Source organism: Trachurus trachurus, assembly GCF_905171665.1.
Source record: "Trachurus trachurus genome assembly, chromosome: 12".
Lineage (NCBI taxonomy): Eukaryota > Metazoa > Chordata > Actinopteri > Carangiformes > Carangidae > Trachurus > Trachurus trachurus.
In genome coordinates, this window is record NC_139908.1 from 2,746,389 (window position 1) to 2,772,163 (window position 25,775).

Below are 25,775 nucleotides of genomic sequence, written 5' to 3' on the forward strand. Positions count from 1 at the left end.
TTACTGTTGGTTACTGTTTATATAAAGTTGAACATTTGAACATGTCATTAACACTCTGTTAATAAAGTTTATTAAATTGTTGCTCCACATTAATACCTCAGCGACGGCGCTAATGGCCACACACACACACAGATCTCCACCGCCACTATTTATTTATCTGGGGTCTGGACTGTTCAGCTCGGTGGGACCAGACTAATCTGAGTGTGTGTGTATGTGTGTGTGTGTGTGTGTGTGTGTGTGTGTGTGGGGTGTTGAGTTGGACTGATACAGACCGACAGCCCATTTATCTGAGCGCCGGCAGCAGCAGATTACAAACCAGCCGGAGTAAACAGGTTCATCAGAGACGTGGCGTCGTGACACAAAGTAAAAAAAAATAAAATAAAAAAACAGCAGGAAGAAACGGAGCATGAGGAAACTTTGTCCAGTTCAGCCACATGTTCCTGACACGTTCACTTGCTCATCGTAAAAAAATCCACTTCACTCTCAAGGACAAGTCGCTCTTTCACACACTCACAGTGGAAAACAACGCTGCTGCTGCTGCTGCTGCTGCTGTCGACACAAGAGGCGTTTAAACTCACATTGTTCAGTTTAGTCTCTCATCATGTGCTCTGAATGCAGCTCTGGTCTTAAAGCTGTGTCTTTATAATGGGTTTCTGCTCAGCCGGTGTCAGTGTGGATGTTAGCGCATGGATTAGTGTCAGTAACAACGAGTCTCTGTTTGAACCTTTGCCCCATTCACTCCAATGAGAAAGAGCCTCTTAAAAGACAATCCCGGGCAAATTCAACTCTGGGATGTATTTTCCTAACATTTTAGGTCTAAAAGAAGGAATCTGAAGATTTTCAGTTTAATGTCTCCTGTTTTGTGGTAGTTGTGTCTGTCCCTGCATCACCACGGCAGCGATGAATGGGAGCGGATGCAAGTTCCGCTGCTTAGGCTGTTTACATCCCTCAAAGCCGCAATTTTTTTCCACAGACAGCGTCAGATGGAGACTCAAACATGCAGCCAGAAGTTTATTTACTTCAAGCAAGCGACATGTTTGTAAAACTAGATCTAATTCAAAGTCTCCCGGAGTCTCACGCGAGACCCAAGTTGCTGTGCACGGTGTGTTCAGGTGCAGTGGGAAAGCTCCCGTTTGTGTCATAAACACAGGAATATCGACTCTTGACTTATTGCTTCAAGTAAAAAAAACTTCTCAGTGCATGTTTGAGTCGCCACCTGACGCTGTCTGTGGGAAAAAATGTACACTTCAAGCAAGTCAAGAGTTGATATTCCTGTGTTTAGCGGTAGCTCCCACTGCACCTGAACACACCGCAACTTGGGCAAATTGCGGCTTTGAGGGATGTAAACAGCCTAAGCAGCGGAACTTGCATCCGCTCCCATTCATTGCTGCCGTGGCGATGCGGGGACAGACACAACTACCACAAAACAGGAGCAATTAAACTGAAAATCTTAAGATTCCTTCTTTTAGACCTAAAATGTTAGGAAAATACAGCCCCCGAGTTGAATTTGCCCGGAATTGTACTTTAACATATGACTGTTACCTCAACAACGACTGGACGGATTTGTATGAGACTTTCTACAAACATTCATGGTCCTCAGATGACGAATCCCCCTGACTCTGTAGATCCTCTGATGTTCCTCAAGTGTTAAATAAACATCGTAGTTTCATGTTAATACTCAAGTTCCTGAGCAAATCTGTTAAAACTCAGCTGCGGTTTGTTTTGTCCCAGTTCCTGATGATGATGCATATTGTTAAATAAGTGGTACATGTTTACGACTACACAACGAGTGATGAAAATGTGAATTCTTAAAAGAAAAACATACTTTGATATACTTGTCAGCTGGGATCAACTCTAACTCTGCACGGATAAGCCGTACGAACACCTGATGTATGATGATCTATTTTGAACCACCTTATTTTCTATTCCTCTAACTCATCCTAATTTCCCACTGGGATCAATTAAATATCTGATTCTGATTCTGGGGAAAAGTGTAGGCCTTAATCCTTTACTTGCAGAAAACTTTACAAAGCCATATTTCATATTTTTGCAGAGGTGAAATATTCCTAAACTCTTCCTCAGACTCTTATCTTGGTCTGATCGGATCCATGTGGCTCTTGTTGCTTTTTTATTTAGTTGCAGAACTTAGTATATAGTCGTAGCAGTAGGTTTGTTACCTTTAATTGTCGGTGCAAGCTGTTTTTAGAACGGCGGAGCAGAGCCGTGAGCTGCTCAGAGCTACGCTACGGAGGCTCATTATGGGATTTCTTGGTTTCCCTCATCAAACTCATCAAATACACAATCCAACAACTCCACAACCCTCTGGTGGACAAGTTGTGACCTGCACATTCACCACGCTATGAGATAATAACACAACGTTATCAGACAGAGTTGTTTTAGAGGGAAATACAGAGATGAAAAACTGTCCCTGAAGGCAACGCGCAACAGCGGTTTTGCATGAATTTCCCTCTAAAACAACTCTGTCTGGTAACGTTGTGTTATTATGTCATAGCGTGATGAATGTGCAGGTCACAACTTGTCCACCAGAGCGTTGTGGAGTTGTTGGATTGTGTATTTGATGAGTTTGATGATGAGGGAAACCAAGAAATCCCATGAGTCTCCTCTGTAGCGTAGCTCTGAGCAGCTCACGGCTCTGCTCCGCCGTTCTAAAAATAGCTTGCACTGACGATTAAAGGTAACAAACCTATACTGCTAAAACTGTAGGGATTATGGCAATGGGCCAATTTGCTCAAAATGTTGAACTATTCCTTTAAATGAAAGCTGAACTGTTGCTGTCTCCTCAGAGGGGAAGGTGGAGGTGACCAAACAGGGGAAGAAGCTCTGCACCATCGGCCAGGGGAAGGTGTTTGGAGAACTGGCCATCCTGTACAACTGCACCCGCACGGCCACAGTAACAGGTACACACACACACACACACAGCACACACTCACACACACACACACACACACATGACTACACACTGACTGCACTCTGCCGTGTCCTCCCAAACAGGTCGATTTATTTCAGAGCAATTTGATGTCCTGATTCAGTGTGGGAACGTCTCATTCAGGGCTTCGACTCGTTCACCTGCTCCACACATAAACACATTATCATTACAGAGTAAGAGCAGTGTGTCAGCAGCAGCAGCAGCGAGGCCCTGAACACATCACAGAGGCTGCAGGTCCATTAAAGCTGCTGCTGCTACTGCTGCCGCTGCTGCTGCTGCTGCTGCTGCTGCTGCTGCTGCTGCTCAAATGAACTGGATTCATTCTGTGGAAATGTTGGAACGTTTTTAATGGTTCAGCAGCAGCAGCGACAGCAGCGTTTAGTCGCCGGGATGAAGGTCGACCGCAAACATCAGGCTGCTCACTTCATTTTCTCCTCTGATTGAATGAATGAATGAACTGTCTGAAAGTCAGGACACACACACACACAACCTTTTGTGCCACCTCTTACTATGCTGCTGCAGTTGAGCTGAGATGTTTTTTATATTTGAGTTTCAGAAAGAGAAAACTTAGATCTGCCATCAATAAATAACTCAATATAGTATGCTCTATATTATATTATATTAAACATATTCCAGTATAATCGGAATATTAGATTAATTCATTCTGATTCATGAAATGTCTGCAGACTTTTCACAATAAAAGCCCCTGGGTTCCCATCCCCGAAAATTCCAAAGGCTTTTAATTTGAAATAATTACAAGAAATGACAACAGTTTACCTTGAATCAGGTGAAATGATTTTTTTTTAAATATATTTCGGTTTCAGAAAGAGAAAACTTACATCTTTTATCAATAAATAACTCAATAGTATGGTCTATATTACATTATATTATATTGTAGCCTACAGTATTACATTATATTATATTATATTAAACATATTCCAGTATAATCTGAACATTAGATTAATTCAGTCCGATCCACTTTGCTTTGTCGACTGTTGTTGCACATGAAATGTCTGCAGACTTTTCACAATAAAAGCCCCTGGGTTCCCATCCCCGAAAATTCCAAAGGCTTTTAGTTTGAAATAATTACAAGAAATGTTGAGTTTCTATTCACAGATTAACAGGATCAATATTTCAATATTAGCAGATTCACCTGTGTGTTGACATCGACATTACACAGCCTGTGTGTTTTTAGCCGACTGTATATAATTTACAGATGATCTGTTCTTCATCTGAGTCGAGGATGAGTCATAAAATATTTAATGAGAAGAGAAAAAAAAGTGATTTAAATAGAAAAAACTCATTATCTTTCAGAGATAATGAACAATTAGCACATAGAACCAGATTAGAGCCGAGAAACTTTAGTTTTTGCCGCCGTTGGAGACACTTCAGTCACTTCTCATCGCTTCTCTGTCGACGTGGCAACACTTCCTGTTTACACTCCCAGGCTGTTAGAAGAGAAGACTATCTAACTGTTTTATCAGTGTGTGTGTGTGTGTGTGTGTGTGTGTGTGTGTGTGTGTGTGTGTGTGTGTGTGTGTGTGTGTGTGTGTGTGACTTTGATGTCCTGGAGGGATGCCTAGACGCTGAATGATAAAACTGTGTTTTTGGGTACATGTGACTAAAAATGTGTTTACAGCGTCTTGTTGCTGCAGTGTGTGTGTGTGTGTGTGTGTGTGTGTGTGTGTGTGTGTGTGTGTGTGTGTGTGTGTGTGTGTGTGTGTGTGTGTGTGTGCTCACCTCTTCTCCTCTCGGTCTGCTGCTCCTCCTCGTCAGCGTCCTTGTGTCCGTGTCATTCAGGCGAGAAGATAAAAACGTCTTTATGAGCAGCTGAAGAATCAGACTCAGATTCTCCATCACATTCCTTAATTGTATCTTATTTGAAGCTTCAAAGCCGCAATAATGAATGTTTTAATTTGAATAACTCGTCAAATTAAAAGTTGTTATATGAAGGACGTTGGAAGAAGCAAAAAAGGTGTAACCTAAAAGAGATAAAGATAAAGGTAGATGTTTGTGTTAAAGCTCCATACAGTATAAAGGTAGATGTTTGTATTAAAGCTCCATACAGTATAAAGGTAGATGTTTGTATTAAAGCTCCATACAGTATAAAGGTAGATGTTTGTATTAAAGCTCCATACAGTATAAAGGTAGATGTTTGTGTTAAAGCTCCATACAGTATAAAGGTAGATGTTTGTATTAAAGCTCCATACAGTATAAAGGTAGATGTTTGTGTTAAAGCTCCATACAGTATAAAGGTAGATGTTTGTGTTAAAGCTCCATACAGTATAAAGGTAGATGTTTGTGTTAAAGCTCCATACAGTATAAAGGTAGATGTTTGTGTTAAAGCTCCATACAGTATAAAGGTAGATGTTTGTGTTAAAGCTCCATACAGTATAAAGGTAGATGTTTGTGTTAAAGCTCCATACAGTATAAAGGTAGATGTTTGTGTTAAAGCTCCATACAGTATAAAGGTAGATGTTTGTGTTAAAGCTCCATACAGTATAAAGGTAGATGTTTGTGTTAAAGCTCCATACAGTATAAAGGTAGATGTCCATGTGTAGTGTGATTATAAAGCAGCTCTAGGTTCTATATTAATACTGTGAAAGTATCAAAGCCTCAGTCCACAGAGAAATGCACACAGCCTGTATTCAGAAACTGAACCTTTAAAAACCAGCCGTCAGGACTTCCTGTCACTTTGTGATGTCACAACTAAGCCCCGCCCCCTCACCACCTGGACAACACCACCATCCAACAACTTTGCAGGATTTTTAGTTTCTCTGAGTGTTTTATTCTGAAATCTGCTCTGTTTTTTTTTATTGTAACACTTTAGAAAACAGTCAGCCAATCAGAAGAGAGTCTCAGAGCCTCCTCCTCTCTTCTGATTGGCTGACACCGACCTGTTGTTACTAGAGCTCCAGAGAGAAGCTGAGAGAGAGAGGAGATGGAAAACTACACTGAGATGGTTTTTAGAGCTTCTCATGGATCAGCCCTTCAAAATAAAACACAGAAGTAGAAGAAAATATTGATTTTGATTATCTGACTTTGAATCTTGTTGAGAAATAAACAATTATGTATTTCTGTTGCAGTTGTAAAACTACAGCATTCACAAAGCAAGGAATTGAAAAGTTGTACAAGTATGTCTCAGTTTAAGAAAATGTTTAAAAAAGAAAAGATAAGTATCTACAAAAAAGAAGAGGGAGAAAGAGAAAAAAAGGGGAAAAAAAGAAAAGATAGATAGACAAGTGTCCGCTGCTATTTTGTTTGTTTTCTTGTCACTACTATGTTTCATCATCTTTAATAATTTGAAACAGAGAATAATATTGGTGTTGAAGTAAGCCAATGTAGTTATAAGTTTTCTTCATCCTGCTCCTTTTCATTCATGGTGACAATGTGTACATTATGTAAATATGTGCAACCATGTGAAGAATGTATACCATGAATGGAATAAATGAAAATGAATGAATGAATGAATTACTTCGATACTAAAGACAGAAAAAGAATGAAAATGTGACGTGATGTGATATGATGTTTCACAGGCTGAGTGGATGTGTAGAGCGTGAACCACAGTGCATCGTGGGTAATGAAAACAGTGGAGGAGTAAGTAGTGTGGCGGGTCATGAGAAGCCTAATGGTTTTACATGTAAATAAACATGACGGATGGAGGACGATGTGATGCCTGACGTTGCCGTAGCAACACGGAGACTCGTATAGAGGTCAGTCATGGAGGAGCGGCTCAGTGTGTCAACCTGTCGTCTGTTCAGAGTCAGAGAAGAGAAACACGAGGACGTGACAGGAGGAAGATTAAACCTCTGACGGAGACAGAGAGAGAGGACAGTTATTTAAAAACTGATCATCAATCAATCGTTTATGGCCACACAGACACCAGAGTGTGTGTGTGTGTGTGTGTGTGTGTGTGTGTGTATGTATAGCTGTCTTTGTGAGGACCATGGTTATGATGAGGACGTCTCTGCTTTGTGAGGACGTTTTGTCTGATCTGCTCTATTACAAAGAACATTTTAGTTTCACACTGTTATATATTATGTTATTATATTATGTTTTCAGGCCCGGCCCCTGGCATAAACCCTCTATGTGGTTGTTTAGGGCCACAGCCGTTAGGTGGGGGGCCACATGATCAGAAAGGTACTGGGGTTCATCAAGTCATTTAAACATCCTGAGGTCTGCACGTGCAGCTATGAGCTTTATATGTAATGTGAAGTCAATATTCAGCTTCTTTTATCTCACATTTGAGACATTTCTCAATACATCTGTATTCAGTTTTAACCAGTGATTTGGTGTTTGCGCTTAGAGTGCAGGGCCACAAACAAAAACCTTGTTTAGGGGACACCAACATCCTATGGCCGGCCCTGTATGTTATATATTATTCATAATAATATTTCTTATTTATACAGAACTTTTCTAAACCTACGTTCATATTACTTATAAAAGAACCAAATCATAATCTACATTAGGCTATATCCAGGCTCTTTACATGATGAGGTCATGACCTGCCAAACCAACAGGGAGGAAAAACTTTAATAAGTAATAATTAAGTAATAATTATAATTTCTTTGCACAGTTAAAATAAACAGTAATCGGTATATTACTGCTGTTCATGGTCTCTGTCTGTGCTGCTCTGTTAGTTTCTCTCTATAATAAAGTCAAAGGTCACAAACTCAACCTAATGATATACAGTATATAAAGCAAAAATGAAAAACAGCACGCACATCCAAACACCCATGTCGGGCGGGTGCTGGACCAATGCAAGCAAAGCAGGAAACAAAAAGAAGGGGTCCGGGGGTGCACTGATTGTGCAGCAGTTTTACTCGTACACATATTAAACATAGTACACAGAGTGGTATATACAAAAATATAATTAATACAAAAATATATAGGCTACATAGATAATGATATAGCCTATATACATTATAATTTGGTGCTGTAAAAATAGAGATGATCTTGAACTGAACATAGTCCTAAGAACCAATGGCTGACACTGTAAAAACAAAACAAAAAAGAAACTAAATAGTCAAAAATGTCTGTCCAATTGATTCAATAGGGAAGATACACATCAGAAATCAACCATGGATACAAAAAAAAAAGTCAGCAGAAAATAATAATAAAAACTGTAAGCGCCCAATATTCAGAAAACAAGAGTTTAAACATATTTTAGGAGCAATGTCTGGTTTAAGTTGTTTTTAAAAGCAGATGGAGTCAGTGATATTTATTTTTACAGTGTCACTGAGCTGCTCTGGAAACTAAAACCAAAACTAAAAACTTGTGCGTTTCACTTCACATCTCTGTCCCTGTCGATCTAAGATGCTTGAAAAAACATGATGATTAAAACAGAGTCTTCATCAGCAGAGGAGGAGAAGTTAAACCTCCATCTCTCCATCTTTCTCTCCATCTCTGTGTGTGTTCAGCTCTGACCGACATCAAGCTGTGGGCCATCGACCGTCAGGGTTTCCAGACCATCATGATGAGGACTGGACTCATCAAACACTCACAGTACACGGACTTCCTCCGCAGGTACAAGACCAAGACCACAGAGTCACAGTCACATGACCATGACCTCCTCTCCTCACTTCCTCCATCCTTCCTTCTTTCCTTCCTTCCTTTCTCCCTTCCTTCTTTCCCTTGCTTCTTTCCTTCCCTTGCTTCTTTCCTTCCTTACTTCTTATTCATTCCTCTTTTGATCCAGTTGACCTTGTCTGTTCCCTCCCTCCATCTTTCCTTCCTTCTTTCCTCCCATCGTTTCCTTTGTCCTTCCTTCCTTCCTTCCTTCCTTCCTTCCTTCCTTCCTTCCTTCCTTCCTTCCTTCCTTCCTTCCTTCCTTCCTTCTATCCATTTATCCTTCCTTCCTTCTTTCCCCTTGTCCCTCCTGCTTTCCTTCCTTCCTTCCTTCCTTCCTTCCTTCCTTCCTTCCTTCCTTCCTTCCTTCCTTCCTTCCTTCCTTCCTTCCTTCTATCCCTTTATCCTTCTTTCCCTTCTTCCTTCTTTTTTGACCCAATCTGTTCCCTCCCTCCATCTATCTTTCCTTCCCTTTTCCCTTCCTTCTTTCCCCTCATCGTTCCCTTCGTCCTTCCTTCCCTCCTTCTTTCCTTCTTTTCCTTCGTCCTTCCTGCCTTCCTTCCTTCTATCCCTTTATCCTTCATTCCTTCCTTCCTTCCATTTGTCCTTACTTCTTCCTTCTTTTTTGACCCAATCTGTTCCCTCCCTCCATCTATCTTTCCTTCCTTTTTCCCTTCCTTCTTTCCTCCCATAGTTCCCTTTGTCCTGCCTTCCTTCCTTCTTTCCCTTCGTCCTTCCTTCCTTCCTTCCTCCCTTCCTTCTATCCCTTTATCCTTCCTTCCTTCCTTCCTTCCTTCTATCCCTTCTTTCTTTCCCTTCATCCTTCCTTCCTTCCTTCCTTGACCCAGGAGGACAACAGGAGTGTTAAACACTGACTCTCTCTCTCTCTCTCTCTCTCTCTCTCTCTCTCTCTCTCTCTCCGTCAGCGTTCCCTCCTTCCAGTCTCTTCCCGAGGACGTCCTCAGTAAACTGGCCGACGTTCTGGAGGAGGTGAAGACGACTTCACAAACACTCGTCCACTTTCTTTCTGTCTCTTGTCTCTTGGTCTGAAGCCCGAACTCATCTCATCTCATCTCATCCCCCTCTCCCTCTCTCATCCCTCTCTCTCCGTCTCTCTCTCAGACTCATTACAGTGACGGTGATTACATTATCCGTCAGGGAGCCACCGGAGACACATTCTTCATCATCAGCGAAGGACAGGTGAGGACAAACGATGACAGGAGGAGGAGGAGGAGGAGGAGGAGGAGGAGGGGGAGGAGGAGGAGGAGGAGGAGGAGGAGGAGGAGGAGGAGGAGGGGGAGGAGGAGGAGGAGGAGGAGGAGGAGGAGGAGGAAGAGGAGGAGGGAGAGGAGGAGGAGGAGGAGGAGGAGGAGGAGGGGGAGGAGGAGGGGGAGGAGGAGGGAGGAGAGAGAGGAGGAGGGGGAGAGAGGAGGAGGAGGAGGAAGAGAGAGGAGGAGGAGGAGAGAGAGAGAGGAGGAGGAGGAGGAGGTGGAGGAGGAGGAGGGAGAGAGAGGAGGAGGAGGAGGAACAGAGAAGAGGAAGAGGAGGAATGAGAGATGGAGGAGGAGGAGGAGGAGGAAGAGGAGAGAGATGGAGGAGGAGGAGGGGGAGGAGGAGGAGGAGGGAGAGAGAGGAGGAGGAGGAGGGGGAGAGAGGAGGAGGAGGAGGAAGAGGAGGAGGAGGGAGAGAGAGGAGGAGGAACAGAGAAGAGGAGGAGGAGGAAGGAGAGAGGAGGAGGAGGAGGGAGAGAGAGGAGGAGGAGAGAGGAGGAGGAGGAACAGAGAAGAGGAGGAGGAGGATGAAGAGGAGGAGAGAGGAGGAGGAGGGAGAGAGAGGAGGAGGAGGGAGAGAGAGGAGGAGGAGGAACAGAGAAGAGGAGGAGGAGGATGAAGAGGAGGAGAGAGGAGGAGGAGGAAGGAGAGAAAGGAGGAGGAAGAGGAACAGAGAGGAGGAGGGAGAGAGTGGAGGAGAAGAGAAGAGGAGGAAGAGGAGGAGGAGGAAGAGAGAGGAAGGAGGAGGAACATAGAAGAGGAGGAAGAGGAGGAGGAGGAAGGAGAGAGAAGAGTAGGAGGAGAGAAGAGGAGGAAGAGGAGGAGAGAGATGGAGGGAGAGAGAGGAGGGGAAGAGGGACAGAGAGGAGGAGGAGGAAGGAGAGATGGAGGAAGAGGAGGAGGAGGAAGAGGAGAGAGGAACAGAGAAGAGGAGGAGGAGGAGGAGAGAAGAGGAGGAGGTGGGACAGAGAGGAGGAAGGAGAGAGACGAGGGAGGTGATCTGAGCTGATGATGTCGTCGTCTCTAAGAGCAGAGAGAACAATCAGAGCTCCTCTTCCTCTCTGACCTCTGAGGTCACCGGTTACTTTGTTCACTTTTAGCCCATTAACTTCAACCGGCTGCAGGTCACCGACCCCCGGTGATTCAGAGAGACCGTAACCAGGGCAACCATAGAAAACCAGTAAACAACACGGGAGCTTTTCATCTTCCTCTTCTTCCCTGAATCATATACAAAATGTAGGTGAACACTGAGTCTGAGCCAAGAGGACGAGATTACACTGTAAAAACTCAACATCTTTCCAAGAATATTTGTCTTATTTCTTGTCAAAATGTCTCATTTCTAGTCAGAACAAATCTCTTTCCACTTAAAATAAGACTCATCACCTAAAAAATTACTTGTTTTCATTTCATTTTCTTGTAATAAGAAAGAAAAACTTGTTCCACTATCAGATTCTTCTACTTATTTCAAGTGAAAATATTGGAAGAAGTAAAAAGTGTCTTAAGACAAGCTACTTTTTACATGATGAGTCTTATTTTGATGATGATGAGATTTGTTTTGGCTAGAAATGACATTTTGACTAAAAAATAAGACAAAAATGTCTCATTTCTACTCAGAAATAATCTCTTTCCACTTTAAATAAGACTCATCACCTAAAGATTGACTTTTTTTTTTTAGATCATTTTCACTTGAAATAAGTAGAAAAATCTGCCAGTGAAAGGAATTTTTTTGTGCTTGTAATAAGGAGGAAAAACTTGCTCCACTATCAGATTTTTCTACTAATTTCAAATGAAAATAGACTTAAAATAAGTAAAAAAGTGTCTAAAAACAAACTACTTTTTTATGTATAGGCCTAACTATGTATGTATATGTATAAATGTACATATTTTAAGTATAATGAGATTTGTTTTGACTAGAAATAAGACAAATATTCTTGGTAAGATATTGAGTTTTTGCAGTGTAGTGTTGTTAAAGGTTTATATTAGATGAGACGATATTAGAGTTTTCATATTCATCATAATATAATGTCTCTGTGTTCTCTGAGCTCGGAGCTTCTTCTCCTTCTTTCTAAAGCTGCTTCATGAGGAAAACACATGCAGGCGATAAATCCTGCCGGTACGAACACACAGAGACAAATATATGAGGGGGATAACGATGATGAATCTCCCTCTGGTGTCTGCTGCTGCTGCTGGTCCAGGGTCAGTGTGTGTCTCTGTGTGTGTGTGTGTGTGTGTGTGTGTGTGTGTGTGTGTGTGTGTGTGTGTGTGTGTGTGTGTGTGTGTGTGTGTGTGTGTGTGTGTGTGTGACAGTTTCTTCTCTTATGAAACTTGTTTCCTGGAAGAAACAAACTCGGTTCATCTCAGTTCACCGTGATTCAAAATCAATTTCCAGGGTTTTAACTCGCCCTCGGAGAGACGATCCATCATCATCGCAGAGACACAGAGCAGCTTTGTTTCACTGGTCTGGGATCAGTCAGGACGGATCACGGCCACACGGAGCAACGTGATGTCGTTGGTTTGTGTTGTCAGGACTGATTTAAAGGCGACACACCTCTCTCTGTCTCTGTCTCTCTACAGGTGAGAGTCTCTCAGCAGCAGGCGGCCGGCGAGGAGCAGCTCGCCGTGACGACGCTCAGTAAAGGCGACTGGTTCGGAGAGCAGGCGCTGAAAGGGTTAAGACACGACCACACCGTTCACCTATATCTCATATCTCAAATACTCACTATATAAAATGTATTGCTTATCAATTTAACAGTCAATTAAAGAGAAAGTTCAACATTTTTGGCAAATTGGCCCATTGCCATAATCCCTATATTCATAGCAGGTTCGTTACCTTTAATTGTCGGTGCAAGCTGTTTTTAGAACGGCGGAGCAGAGCCGTGAGCTGCTCAGAGCTACGCTACAGAGGCTCATTATGGGATTTCTTGGTTTCCCTCATCATCAAACTCATCAAATACACAATCCAACAACTCCACAACGCTCTGGTGGACAAGTTGTGAGCTGCACGTTCACCACACTATGAGATAATAACACAACGTTACCACACAGAGTTGTTTTAGAGGTAAATACAGAGACTGCTTGATGAAAAACTGTCCCTGAAGGCAACGTGCATCAGAGGTTTTGCATGAATTTCCCTCTAAAACAACTCTGAGTGGTAACGTTGTGTTATTATCTCATAGCGTGGTGAATGTGCAGCTCACAACTTGTCCACCAGAGCGTTGTGGAGTTGTTGGATTGTGTATTTGATGAGTTTGATGAGGGAAAAAAAACAAGAAATCCCATGAGCCTCCTATAGCGTAGCTCTGAGCAGCTCACGGCTCTGCTCCGCCGTTCTAAAAATAGCTTGCACCGACAATTAAAGGTAACAAACCTACTGCTACGACTATAGGGATCATGGCAATGGGCCAATTTTCCAAAATGTTGAACTATCCCTTTAAGCTTTTCAGTAATTTATTCAGCAAAAACATCAAACATGGTAGGAGTCATGTTATAATAATAACCCTACAACTATAATTCTTTAGCTCCGCCTACTTACATATTTGGATTGGCTGCTTTTATTGACATGATAAATAAATAAATATAATAAAACAACAGGTTCTAATGAGAAATGTTGCTTAAGTGAAACTTTCTAATAATAATAATAATAATATATATATAAAAGAATAATAACTTTTATGTTGTTTTTAGCTCCTTCAGTCTGATCATTGTTTCAAATAAAGTAAATCCAGGGCAAAAAGTGGAGAATTAAAATGTTTATCTGGACGAGCTAAAAGCTAAAGAGCCACATAAAAGACAAACTGATGTTTCCTCATCATTAGAACAAAAAGCGCTCTGATCTGATCTGATCTCCGACCTCTGTGTTGTCGCGGCCTCGAACATTTCTGAGGGTTTTATTTTTTTGTATGTTGAACCTGCTGCTGAAGGGAATTAATGGACTCGGTCACTGTTTCCACGGTAACGTTAACAAGGTGAAACATCGTCATTCAGAAACCAACGACCTGCATGAACTCATTATTAGTTAATAATATGAACGTTAAGATCTTTATATTCAGGCTGATTCATCTCATCATAAAATGTGAGTTTGTGTGTTTTTGTGTGACCAAAGTGAACAAAGTGTGTGTGTGTGACAAAGTGTGTGTGTGTGTGTGTGTGTCTCTGTTGCAGGGAGGACGTGCGGACGGCGAGCGTCACGGCCGTGGGTGATGTCACATGTCTGGTCATCGACAGAGAGTCAGTGTTTCTCTGTGTTCACCACAAATATACTGATTTGACACGGTGGCGTTAGAGTTTTTAAAGGAGCCTCGTCTGTTTGTTTGTTTGTTTGTTTGTGTCTCAGGTCGTTCAAGCAGCTGATTGGAGGACTGGAGGACGTCAACAACAAACAGCTCGACAGCGACGAGGTCAAAGCCAGGTGAGTGTGTGTGTGGTTAAAGGATTTACATTGACACTTCCTGTCATCACTCTGGATAGTTCAACATTTTGTCAAATTGTCCCATCACCATAATCCCTATAGTCATAGCAGTAGGTTCGTTACCTTTTAATTGTCGGTGCAAGCTATTTTTAGAACGGCGGAGCAGAGCCGTGAGCTGCTCAGAGCTACGCTATATACGGAGGCTCATTATGGGATTTCTTAATTGGTTTCCCTCATCAAACTCATCAAATACACAATCCAACAACTCCACAACGCTCTGGTGGACAAGTTGTGACCTGCACATTCACCACGCTATGAGATAACAACACAACGTTACCACACAGAGTTGTTTTAGAGGGAAATTCATGCAAAACAGCTGATGCGTGTTGCCTTCAGGGACAGTTTTTCATCAAGCAGTCACTGCATTTACCTCAGTTTATTTATTTCTCATGTTTTATTGTGTTTTTTATCTTAAGTATTTTTGCTTTTTTTGTATGTTTTATGGTCTTTATTTTACTTTACAGCACCTTGGAAACCTTTGTGTTTTTTTAAATTGTGCTTTATAAATAAAATGGATTGGATTGAATAATGAACAGATAAGAAACAGATCAGGTTTGTTACTGTTGAGGAAGAGACTCATCAGAATTTATCAGTTGATCGATCAACTGATCTGATGTACGATGGAATATTAGGGCCACATTGACAAATAAAAAAAATCACAAACTTCAAGAATAAAGTCGTAAATTTAAGACTTTATTCTAGTAATGTTATGTCTTTTTTCTCGTATGAAATGTACTACTTTATTCTCGTAAATTTATGACTTTATTCTCAAAGTCTGTGTTTTGTTTTGTTTTTTCTCAATGTGGCCCTAATACTCCATCGTACTGATGGGACCGTATTGTCAAAAAACTAAACAGCATCTACAAAGGTGAATATAACACAAGTTAATTTTGTGTCCAAAAAATAGTGGCATCTACAATATAAACATACATATTTGTATAAAAACTAGACATAAATGGCAATATATGATTCTAATATGTGATTTTTTTTTACACATACCTGAACACATGTTATATTTGCATGTGGGTTGATTTAGTCGCTGGTTTGTCACGACTTGTTGAGAGGAAACAAACAGCTCCAGTCGTTGTTAGTCCTGTAATTATCTTCATCATCATCACCTCACGGCTCCTCTCGTCTCTCAGCAATAAACAAACTCTCATTATCTTTTTTGTTTTTATTTCACAGCAGAGACAAACTGAAGCCTCTTAGTCTCTGCTGCTTCACTCACTTCACTTCACTTCACTTCACTCAGCGTCCAGATGTTCTGCAGCTGGGTCGCTCAGTTGAGAAACAACATGGAGACTGAGATGCTTCTCTGTCTCTCTGTCTCTCTGTCTCTCTGTCTCTGCAGGCTTCAGGCCGAGGCCGACTTCTTCTCCAGCGTCTCACTCTGTGATTTCAACATCATCTGCACGCTGGGGATGGGAGGCTTCAGCCGCGTGGAGCTGGTGGGTGGAGGGTTGTCTGCTGCATCAGAAGAGATGCTTTGAGCCTGGTTACACTGCAAAAACTCAAAATCTTTCCAAGAATATTTGTCTTATTTCTTGTCAAAATGTCTCATTTCTAGTCAAAACTAATCTGGTTTCACTTAAAATAAGACTCATGACCTAAGAATTAACTTGTTTTTAGATCATTTTAACTTGTTTCAAACAAATTTTCACTTGAAATAAGTAGAAAAATCTGCCAGTGAAAGCAAGTTTTTTGTGCTTGTAATAAGAAAGAAAAACTTGCTCCACTATCAGATTTTTCTACTTATTTCAAGTGAAAATCTGCTTGAAAAAGTAAAAAGTGTCTAAAAACAAGCTACTTTTTAATGTGATGAGTCTTATTTGAAGTAGAATTAGATTTATTTTGACTAGAAATGAGACATTTTGACTAGAAATAAGACAAATATTCTTGGTGAGATTTTGAATTTTTGCAGGTTATAGCAACAATTGCTCATTTCCGCCTGTAGTCCCTGGCAAAGTGGGAGCAGATACAGTATTAAAATCATTGAAATAGGACATAATAAAAGTGACATAATGACCATAATATTTAAAAAAAATGACAGAATACACTAATAAAAGCAGGGAACAAGAGCGCCAAATCAAGTGCACAATAGGGATCAACAGCACATACACTCTCTTACTCTCATCACACATTCAAACACAAACACATACAATACACAGATAACTATGAGGGGCCGTACAAGCCATAATTCATTCTTTCACTCTCACACACATACATTCTCCTTTCACATAGATATATTTTCACTCTCACACACATACATACGTACTTCTAGTATGAAAATGTATAAATATGAGAGTGAAAATATATGTATGTGTGAGTGAAAATATATGCATGTGTAAGGAGAATGTATGTGTGTGTGAGTGAAAGAATGAATTATGGCTTGTAAGGCCCCTCATAGACATTGCACTGACTCATGACCACACATGAAAAAGAAGAGCTGCCAAACTGAGTTCTATGTTGAGGAATACTATCACCCCTCGTAACAGATCTAGTTAGACGTGGTGTGTTTTCACAGTGTGTGTGTGTGTGCACTGCAAAAATTCAAAATCTTACCAAGAATATTTGTCTTATTTCTAGTCAAAATGTCATTTCTAGTCCAAATAAATCTAATTATACTTAAAATAAGACTCATCACATTAAAAAGTAGCTTGTTTTTAGACACTTTTTTTTTTTTACTTTTTTTCAAGCAAATTTTCCACTTTAAATAAGTAGAAAAATCTACTTATTCCAATTGAAAATTAGTTTGAAACAAGTGAAAACTGTCTAAAAACAAGTTAATTTTTAGGTGATGAGTCTTATTTTAAGTGGAAAGAGATTAGTTTTGACTAAAATTGAGACATTTTGACAAGATATAAGACAAATATTCTTGGAAAGATGTTGAGTTTTTGCAGTGTGTGTTTTCAGGTGCATCTGAAGAACGACCACGGCCGCTCGTTCGCCCTCAAAGTCCTGAAGAAGCGCCACATCGTGGACATGAGCCAGCAGGGACACATCCTGTCGGAGCGCCGCATCATGATGGAGGCTCACAGCCCCTTCATCATCAGGTCTCTCTGCTCCTCCGTGTGTGTCACAGCTGTAACTTAACTCACTCAGGTGGGATTACATTAATACAGGTGCACCAAGAGGAGCTTAATTAGCATTTTGGTTTTTAATTAACACCTGGGTAAGTCTGAGCTCACTGAGCAGGATGAGGATGTGACACCGAGAGAAGCAGCAGATCCAAGATGTTTCAACACGTAAACACAGATGACATGATAATTACATGTTAATCACAAGCTGGTAGAGTTACGTAAATACATATATGGGTCAGTGACACGTGAACATTTGTTTTAAATAAATGAAAATAGATTATAACTGCTTTAAAAAATAAAATGTACATTTTGTATTCATGTTGGTTTTATGTCATTTGAACCATTTTTTAACATAAAGACTGAATGAACTGAAAATGTCAAATGGTGTAACCACAAAAGAATGATAAATATTAAATATTTTATCCACCTATAGTGGATGTACAGTAAGTCTTATAAAAGTATACTTTCTTGTGAAAATATTAAATTGAAATAGATTGTTTTGTATTTTTTGCTGTGTTTCTATAAAAACACCTCTCTTTTTTTCTAAATTATGTGACAAATTATGAAAAATTCTCAAGAAATATAGTGTTGCATTGGTGAATCACATTTATTCCACATTTTTTCCTGTATGTAGTCAAATTTTAATGGAAAAAATATCCAGTTACACCACTTGACATTGCATTATGTCATTGATCCATATATCCCAACATGCTACAGTTTAGCATTTAGCATCCTCCTCTAAATGAGAACCAAAGGAACAAACAAAAAGTCCCCATGAGGTGTTGTTGTAAAATCCACAGTGCAGCTGCTGTGGGAAATAAAACATCACTGTTGTTGTGGACTGACTTGTTGTGGCTCTTGGTCGCTGCAGGTTGTACCGGACCTTCAGAGACTCTAAGTTCCTGTACATGCTGCTGGAGGCCTGTCTGGGAGGAGAGCTGTGGACGGTGCTGAGGGACAGGTCGGTGCACAGAGGTTTTGATTGACAGGTCTGAGCCCCGGTGGTTCGTTCATCCATGACACCTGCTTTCTTCTTCTGTTCCAGGGGTTCGTTCGATGACGGCACCACTCGGTTTTACACGGGCTGCGTCGTCGAGGCTCTGGCCTTCCTCCACACCAGAGGGATCATCTACCGAGACCTCAAACCTGAGAACATCATCCTGGACCACCGAGGATACGCCAAGCTGGTGCTCGCCACAGCGTTAAATTGATACATCCGATAACACGATGCAGCAGTTTGACAAAGAGCACACACTCACCACCGTGTGTTTCTGCGCCTCAGGTCGACTTCGGCTTCGCCAAGAAAGTGGGTCTGGGTAAGAAGACGTGGACGTTCTGTGGGACCCCCGAGTACGTGGCCCCTGAGATCATCCTGAACAAGGGCCACGACAGCTCGGCAGACTGCTGGTCTCTGGGAATACTGGTGTTCGAGCTGCTCAGTGGCAGGTAGGACAAGATCTGCACTTTATACCTGAGTCAGGATGGAAACTAAACAAGTAAAGACCCAACGTATGGTTCGTCCACCAGACAAGGTGTCGTTCTGTCCCTGAGACAACCAGAGACAAATCTACAGTACGTTGTTCAACCCAAAATTCAGTGTTCACCGGAGTTATGTCGCTAATTTGGAGCTTCATCCTCTCCCATAGTTCACCACAAAAGAAACAAACCAAACCAGATAGCAAAAGATGTTGGATCAACGTTAAATTATGGTCAGAAAGGTTGATTATTTTTGGTTAAGGTTGAAAAATCAGCAGTTGATCAACATTCTGAAAATTTAATGTTGAAAATATGAATCACACTGAATGGCGGTTGAGATTTTCGATTGAAACATGCTGTTTCAATGCGCTGAACTGGGTGAGACCAATGTTATTTGGAGGCGTGTAGCACAGCTGCTGTGACATGTTTGTGCTTCAGATATTAAGTCATCAAATGATGTTAAACTGTGTCAAGATAGCCTTGCTAGAATTTGCTAACAAGTGAGGCAGGCCAATTTTACCTAAGGCCTATTAACTAACAACAGAGATGTTCACAAGTCTGTTGTTGCAAGTCTCAACTCTCTAAAAAAGTAAGTCCTGTCTCTTTTGGGTGTAATGAGCCTTTTATCATCTGCTGCTATCTGGTCTGTTAAGAATACTGCACAGCTACATGAAGAAATTCAAAGCATTTATCACTCCTTTATTAGCATATAGTATCAGTACTACTGTTATTTGTTATATGATATGCAGGTTATTGCAATGCAATATGAAGAAACCACACAACGAACGCTTTCCTTTAAATGAAGCTGTATTCTGAATCAAGGCCAGTTTTTTTTTTCTTTTTTTGCTTTGTTGAATTCAGAAAACCTGTAGATGAACCACATGGAAAATGATTTAAGATGTTAATTATAGAAGGTAATAAGATCTGGAGGATATGGCTGACATGTTTATGTGTAGCAGAACTCATCTGGAACCACATGTTACTGAGAGAAGAACTGTTTTTGTTGTCGTTGTTTTTTTATTAGTTCCTTATGTCGTCAACTCATGGCACGTGCACTTCCACTCGTGCCTTGAGTCATACAACAAGTCAACAAATTACACAGGAGGACTTAGTTTACAGTAGATATGTGCCAGTTATGCAGCCGTCCTCATGAAGGAAGGTCAGACAACAAACTTACACGGACGTCTGCATGTGTGTCACCTGTAAGGACGGTGCTGTGCTCTCCACCTGTAACTCACCTGTAAACCGACCGAGCAGTTAGAGGAGCTCAGCTGTTCCTCTCTCTTTAGCCTGGTGTGGTGGATGTGGCCCTGCACAGCTGTAGCAGCATGTGTGTGTTTTATAAAGGTCAAGAAAATAATGATTGTTCATGAGTCCCAAAACACGAGTCCAAGTCAAGTCTTAAGTCTCTGTGTGTGCGACGCCTCGAGTCCGAGTCGCAAACTCAAGTCCCCATCTCTGACTAACAAGCAAAAAGACTATTTTAGCTAACAAGTAAGGCAAGTTAATTGTTAACAAATGCTACAAGCGAACACACAGAACATGCTATTAGCTACCAAGCAGCACAGGATTATTTCAACTAACAATCGAGGCAAGTTAACTGGAGCTAACGAGCAAGACGGGCCAGACTGAGCTAACTAAGTAAAACGGGGAGCATACGTCAGTCCAACCGCCCAAAAGTCCGACCGCTCATTTCTCCGACTAGCCATTAATCCAAGTTATTCTACAGTGTTACAGTTAGGTTTAGGTTTAGGGTTAGGGCTACTTAAGTCGGAGAATTGGGAGGTCAGACTAATGGACACAAAAATAAAGAAATGCATGGTCAGAGTCGGAGAAATAGATAGTCAGACAGACGTCATGTGCCCAGTAAAACAAGTCAACTTAAGCAAAATTTAGCGGGCGCATGACGTCTGTCCGACTACCCATTTCTCCGACCATACATTTCTTTATTTTTGCGTCCATTAGTCGGACCTCCCACTTCTCCGACTTAAGTAGCCCTAACCCTTAACCTTACCCTAAACCTAACCTTAACATTGTAGAATGGGTAGTCGGAGAAATGAGCCGTCAGACTTTTGGGCAGTTGGACTGATGTATGCTCCCCAAATGTAGCTAACCGGCCAGGCTAGGCTAGGTTTCTGGGAGACATGTAGAGGACAGAGAGACGAACATGTTGTGGCCACATTGGTGTCTGCTCAGCTGTAACTAACTATTGTATCTGACACAGCATTGACAGATCCAGGAAGTTGTAAACAGAGCAGGAAACCTTGAGGTCTTTAAATATTGATTTTCTGGGACAGTCGCTCAAAGCAAAAAAAAAAAACACAATCCGGACAAAACACAGAGACACTATACAACATCTGCACTTTCCAGAGAGCCACATCTGTTGTGTATCCGCTACAGAACCGCACAGCAGACCTCTAACACACGTGCAGCATCCTTCTCCTCATTGATCTGTTTCTTCTCTGCTGCAGTAACTCAGGGACTCAAACACAATAGAATCTCATCAGCTGCATATTTTTTCCCCACATCTCTGTATTTTCATGGCCACAGTGACAAACTGCAGCTGTCACACAACACAGTGTGTTGCTGAGGCTGAGTGATGCCTCCAGATGTTGTGATGCTGCTGCAGCTGTGGCAGAATGACTCTGGACACTAAAGATGCTGCGTCTGAGAGGACGAATGTTTCCTCCTTAACCTGGAAATGTGATTTTTAATTAACTGTGTAATGAAGTCAGAGGTGAGGAGCTAAATTACACTGCAAAAACTCAAAATCTTTCCAAGAATATTTGTCTTGTTTCTTGTAAAACTGTCTAATTTCTAGTCAAAACTAATCTCTTTCCACTTTAAATAAGACTCATCACCTAAAAATTAACTTGTTTTTAGATCATTTTAACTTGTTTCAAACTAATTTTCGCTTGAAATAAGTAGAGAAATCTGCCAGTTTTTGTGCTTGTAATAAGAAAGAAAAACTTGCTCCACTGTCAGATTTTTCTGCTTATTTCAAATGAAAATAGACTTGAAATAAGTTGTTGAAGTTGTTTATTTATAGTAGGATAAGCCCCTTGAGTTGTAACAAGTAAAAAGTGTCTACATTTTTATGTATAACTATGTATGTATATATTTTAGGTATAATGAGATTTGTTTTGACTAGAAATGTCATTTTGACTAGAAATAAGACAAATATTCTTGGTAAGATATTGAGTTTTTGCAGTGTAGCTCCAGTCCTGTTTGATTAAATGAGATTGTTGATATTTTATCTCTCTTTCTCTCTCTCTCCAGTCCTCCGTTCTCCGGCTCTGATCCCATGAAGACCTACAACATCATCCTGAGAGGCATCGACATGATCGAGTTTCCTAAGAAGATCACCAAGAGCGCCGCCAACCTCATCAAACGGCTCTGCAGGTTCTCACAGCCCCTTCAAAACACGTGTTCTTTCAGTCCCACATGTCAAACTTCTTCATACTGTATGTTACAGTGACATTAATAAACATCACCAGCTTTCATCGTGATGTAAAAATGTGAGAATGTTGATATTTATAGCACTAGGAACATTAAATGTGTTAGGAAATGTGCTACCATGATGCTAAGAAGTGATAATGAGTGGCATAACTCCTGTATAACCTCCTTAGAGACATTCAAACTTATATTAATCAATAAATGGGTTATGATTAAGCAAACAATCAGTAAAAAATATCACTAAAGTATAAAATCTACAAAGAACTTTCATTTTGTGTTGATTTTGGCGACCCCTATGGACAAAAGCGGTAGTGTTTTACCAGAATGAAGACCGGAGGTTTAAGAGTTACACTATTTAGAAACCTTATCTTCCCAATGATAGTCTAATTTGCTGTTGTAGGTAAAACCGAGACATCAGCAGAAACCAGATACTTTTGCATATCCAGTTAAAAGGTCTGTGTAGTTGCTTTAAAGGGATAGTTTTACCTTTTTAGCAAATTGGCCCATTGCCATAATCCCTATAGTCATAGCAGTAGGTTCGTTACCTTTAATTGTCGGTGCAAGCTATTTTTAGAACGGCGGAGCAGAGCCGTGAGCTGCTCAGAGCTACGCTACGGAGGCTCATGGGATTTCTTGGTTTCCCTCATCAAACTCATCAAATACACAATCCAACAACTCCACAACGCTCTGGTGACCTGCACATTCACCACGCTATGAGATAATAACACAACGTTACCACACAGAGTTGTTTTAGAGGGAAATATAGAGACTGCTTGATGAAAAACTGTCCCTGAAGGCAACGTGCATCAGTGGTTTTGCATGAATTTCCCTCTAAAACAACTCTGTGTGGTAACGTTGTGTTATTATCTCATAGCGTGGTGAATGTGCAGGTCACAACTTGTCCACCAGAGCGTTGTGGAGTTGTTGGATTGTGTATTTGATGAGTTTGATGAGGGAAACCAAGAAATCCCATAATGAGCCTCCGTAGCGTAGCTCTGAGCAAGGTAACAAACCTACTGCTATGACTATAGGGATTATGGCAATGGGCCAATTTGCCAAAATGTTGAACTATTCCTGTAATATAATTTAGCTACTTATCTTTCATGGATGCTTGCTATTATAACACACAGTACAGGAGGTTGTTCAGGGATAACTGCTTGTGTTTGTGTGTTTGTGTGTTTGCTTCAGGGACAACCCGTCAGAGCGACTGGGCAATCAGAAGAACGGCGTGAAGGACATCCAGAAACACAAGTGAGGCAGTAACAGATGCTTTTCATGTGGTTTGTTTCACACTCTCTCTCTCTATCTATCTATCTGTGTGTAGCTACTTTCTGTGGCAGATGAAACTGTTGTCATGGCAGCACGTCCTTATATTATCTTTCAGGTGGTTTGAGGGCTTCAACTGGGACGGTCTCCGCCAGGGAACCATCGACTCTCCGTTCACCCCCACAGTGGGTGTCCTTCATCCTCCACAGTCTGTCAGCTGCAACATACATGAGAGAAAAGCTGGGAAAACTGATTGTGTGTGTGTGTTTGTGTGTGTGTGTCTCCATCAGGTGGACGGGCCCCTCGACAACAGCAACTTTGACCATTTCCCAGACGACAGTGACGACCCTCCTCCTGACGAAGAGTCCGGGTGGGACCAGGAGTTTTAGGATAGAGGACGAGGTGATGAACAAAGAGCGGGAGCAGGAAGTGAAGCCATAGAGAAGTCAAATAAAAGGACAGAACAAGACATTAACAATATCAAACATGGTGCACACCGAGCAGATCGACACAACATGATGAACACCTTTTACTCATTTCATTTATTTGTTTATTTGTAACGGGACTCTGCGTATTCATGAACATCCAAAATGTAAATACACCAGATTTAGCTCTAGGGTCATTTCCATTTGTAGTCCCACCACTGTTGGATTAACATCGGCTACGTACACAGCAAAGTATGTTCAAACAACACAAACAATGAGCACATTGGCCTTATATCTTTCCTCAGAATATAGCCTAAATAATAACGGGCTCCATGATGTGACAGAGCAGCGTTGATTCTTTAGTCTATTTTCCACATAATTTTTTAGCCACCAAAAGCACTGAATTGATTCAAGTCACCAATAAACTGTGGCTAATCTGCTAACAATCAAGGCAAGCTAAATCTAGCTAACAAGCTAACAAGCCTATAGCTAAAATTAGCCTGCTAATTACTTGAAAGCAAAAACTAGCTTACAAACAACAAAAAAGTAAAAAAAAAAAAAAAAAAAAAAGAAGGTAAAAAAGTAGCCTAACAAAAGCTAGTTTTTGCTTTCAAGTAATTAGCAGGCTAATTTTAGCTATAGGCTAGTTTTTTGCTAACAAGAAAGGCTAAGAAATGCAACTTGTTAGCATTAGCTAATAAGTCATGCAGGCTAAATTTAACTGAAAAAGGAGGGAAAATAAGTTTAGCTAATAGGTGGGCTAATGTGAGACAGAGTTATTTTACATTATAGACAGACATCAGTCTACACTGCAAAAACTCAAAATCTTTCCAAGAATATTCGTCTTATTTCTTGTCAAAATGTCTCATTTCTGGTCAAAACTAATCTCTTTCCACTTAAAATAAGACTCATCACCTAAAAATATACTTGTTTTTATTTATTTTCACTTGTTTCAAACAAATTTTCACTTGAAATAAGTAGAAAAATCTGCCAGTGAAAGCACGTTTTTGTGCTTGAAAGAAAAACTGTGAAAATAGATAGTAGGCCTAGTGAAAATCTGCTTGAAAGAAGTAAAAAGTATCTAAAAACAAGCTACTTTTTAATGTGATGAGTCTTATTTTAAGTAGAATGAGATTTGTTTTAACTAGAAATGACATTTTGACGAGAAATAAGACAAATATTCTTGGTAAGATTTTGAGTTTTTGCAGTGTAACTTTACAAAAGATGCTAAACATGTCTCATTAACATATTAAACATCATGTTAAAACTCTGGTGCTGAAACTCGACATAAAGAAAATGTAGGTGTTTTATCGGTAACACATAATTAGAATAAACCATGAATCAACATCTAATCACATGATGTTTGATAATCTTCTGAAAAGTCCATGGGAAACTTTAGAAAACACAACAGTTATCAGATTAAATGAATCTTTTCTTATCATGGTGATGATGATGAATCATTGTTGTGACCTGACCGTGTCCCCGTGAGAACAGGAGCTTCGACAGTGTTGTGGTTTGTTGTTGTTGGGTTTTTTTTTTTTTTGCACTAAAACCACACGAGGGTTTTTAGATTGAAGCTGTATTTTAGTCGTTATAGTTTGGTTTCCCGGTTGTCTGAGTGACAGTCGACCGGTCGGTGGATGTGCCCTCAGGCTGCTGCCTCCTTCATGGCTCCCTCTGTTTGTGTTGTACACTTCAGTGTGGAGGTGGTTTTACATTTTTCAGCTTTTCTGTGGCGTGTTAGCTGAAAGAAACCCACTCTGAGAATAGCAGCTCTGCACGGACAACAACCACCAACACGCCCTCGCTGCTGTCTCA

At 40.8% G+C, this 25,775-nt stretch overlaps 1 protein-coding gene across 1 annotated transcript in view; it reads left to right on the forward strand.

Moving 5' to 3' along the window:
• The window catches only part of LOC310994982 (cGMP-dependent protein kinase 1-like), a gene marked incomplete at both ends in the record, with an annotated part of 30,983 nt that extends 7,062 nt beyond the window's left edge, over positions 1 to 23,921 (forward strand). The window contains 16 exons of the mRNA XM_083983912.1: positions 2,805 to 2,918; positions 8,368 to 8,473; positions 9,442 to 9,505; positions 9,638 to 9,715; positions 12,361 to 12,455; positions 13,948 to 14,013; positions 14,120 to 14,194; positions 15,606 to 15,702; positions 17,168 to 17,307; positions 18,206 to 18,295; positions 18,380 to 18,521; positions 18,617 to 18,780; positions 22,090 to 22,212; positions 23,455 to 23,517; positions 23,651 to 23,717; positions 23,823 to 23,921. Coding sequence (XP_083840038.1) covers positions 2,805 to 2,918; positions 8,368 to 8,473; positions 9,442 to 9,505; positions 9,638 to 9,715; positions 12,361 to 12,455; positions 13,948 to 14,013; positions 14,120 to 14,194; positions 15,606 to 15,702; positions 17,168 to 17,307; positions 18,206 to 18,295; positions 18,380 to 18,521; positions 18,617 to 18,780; positions 22,090 to 22,212; positions 23,455 to 23,517; positions 23,651 to 23,717; positions 23,823 to 23,921 — 1,583 coding nt within the window. The remainder of the gene's footprint in view (positions 1 to 2,804; positions 2,919 to 8,367; positions 8,474 to 9,441; positions 9,506 to 9,637; positions 9,716 to 12,360; positions 12,456 to 13,947; positions 14,014 to 14,119; positions 14,195 to 15,605; positions 15,703 to 17,167; positions 17,308 to 18,205; positions 18,296 to 18,379; positions 18,522 to 18,616; positions 18,781 to 22,089; positions 22,213 to 23,454; positions 23,518 to 23,650; positions 23,718 to 23,822) is intronic.
• Between the last annotated feature and the right edge of the window lie 1,854 nt (positions 23,922 to 25,775).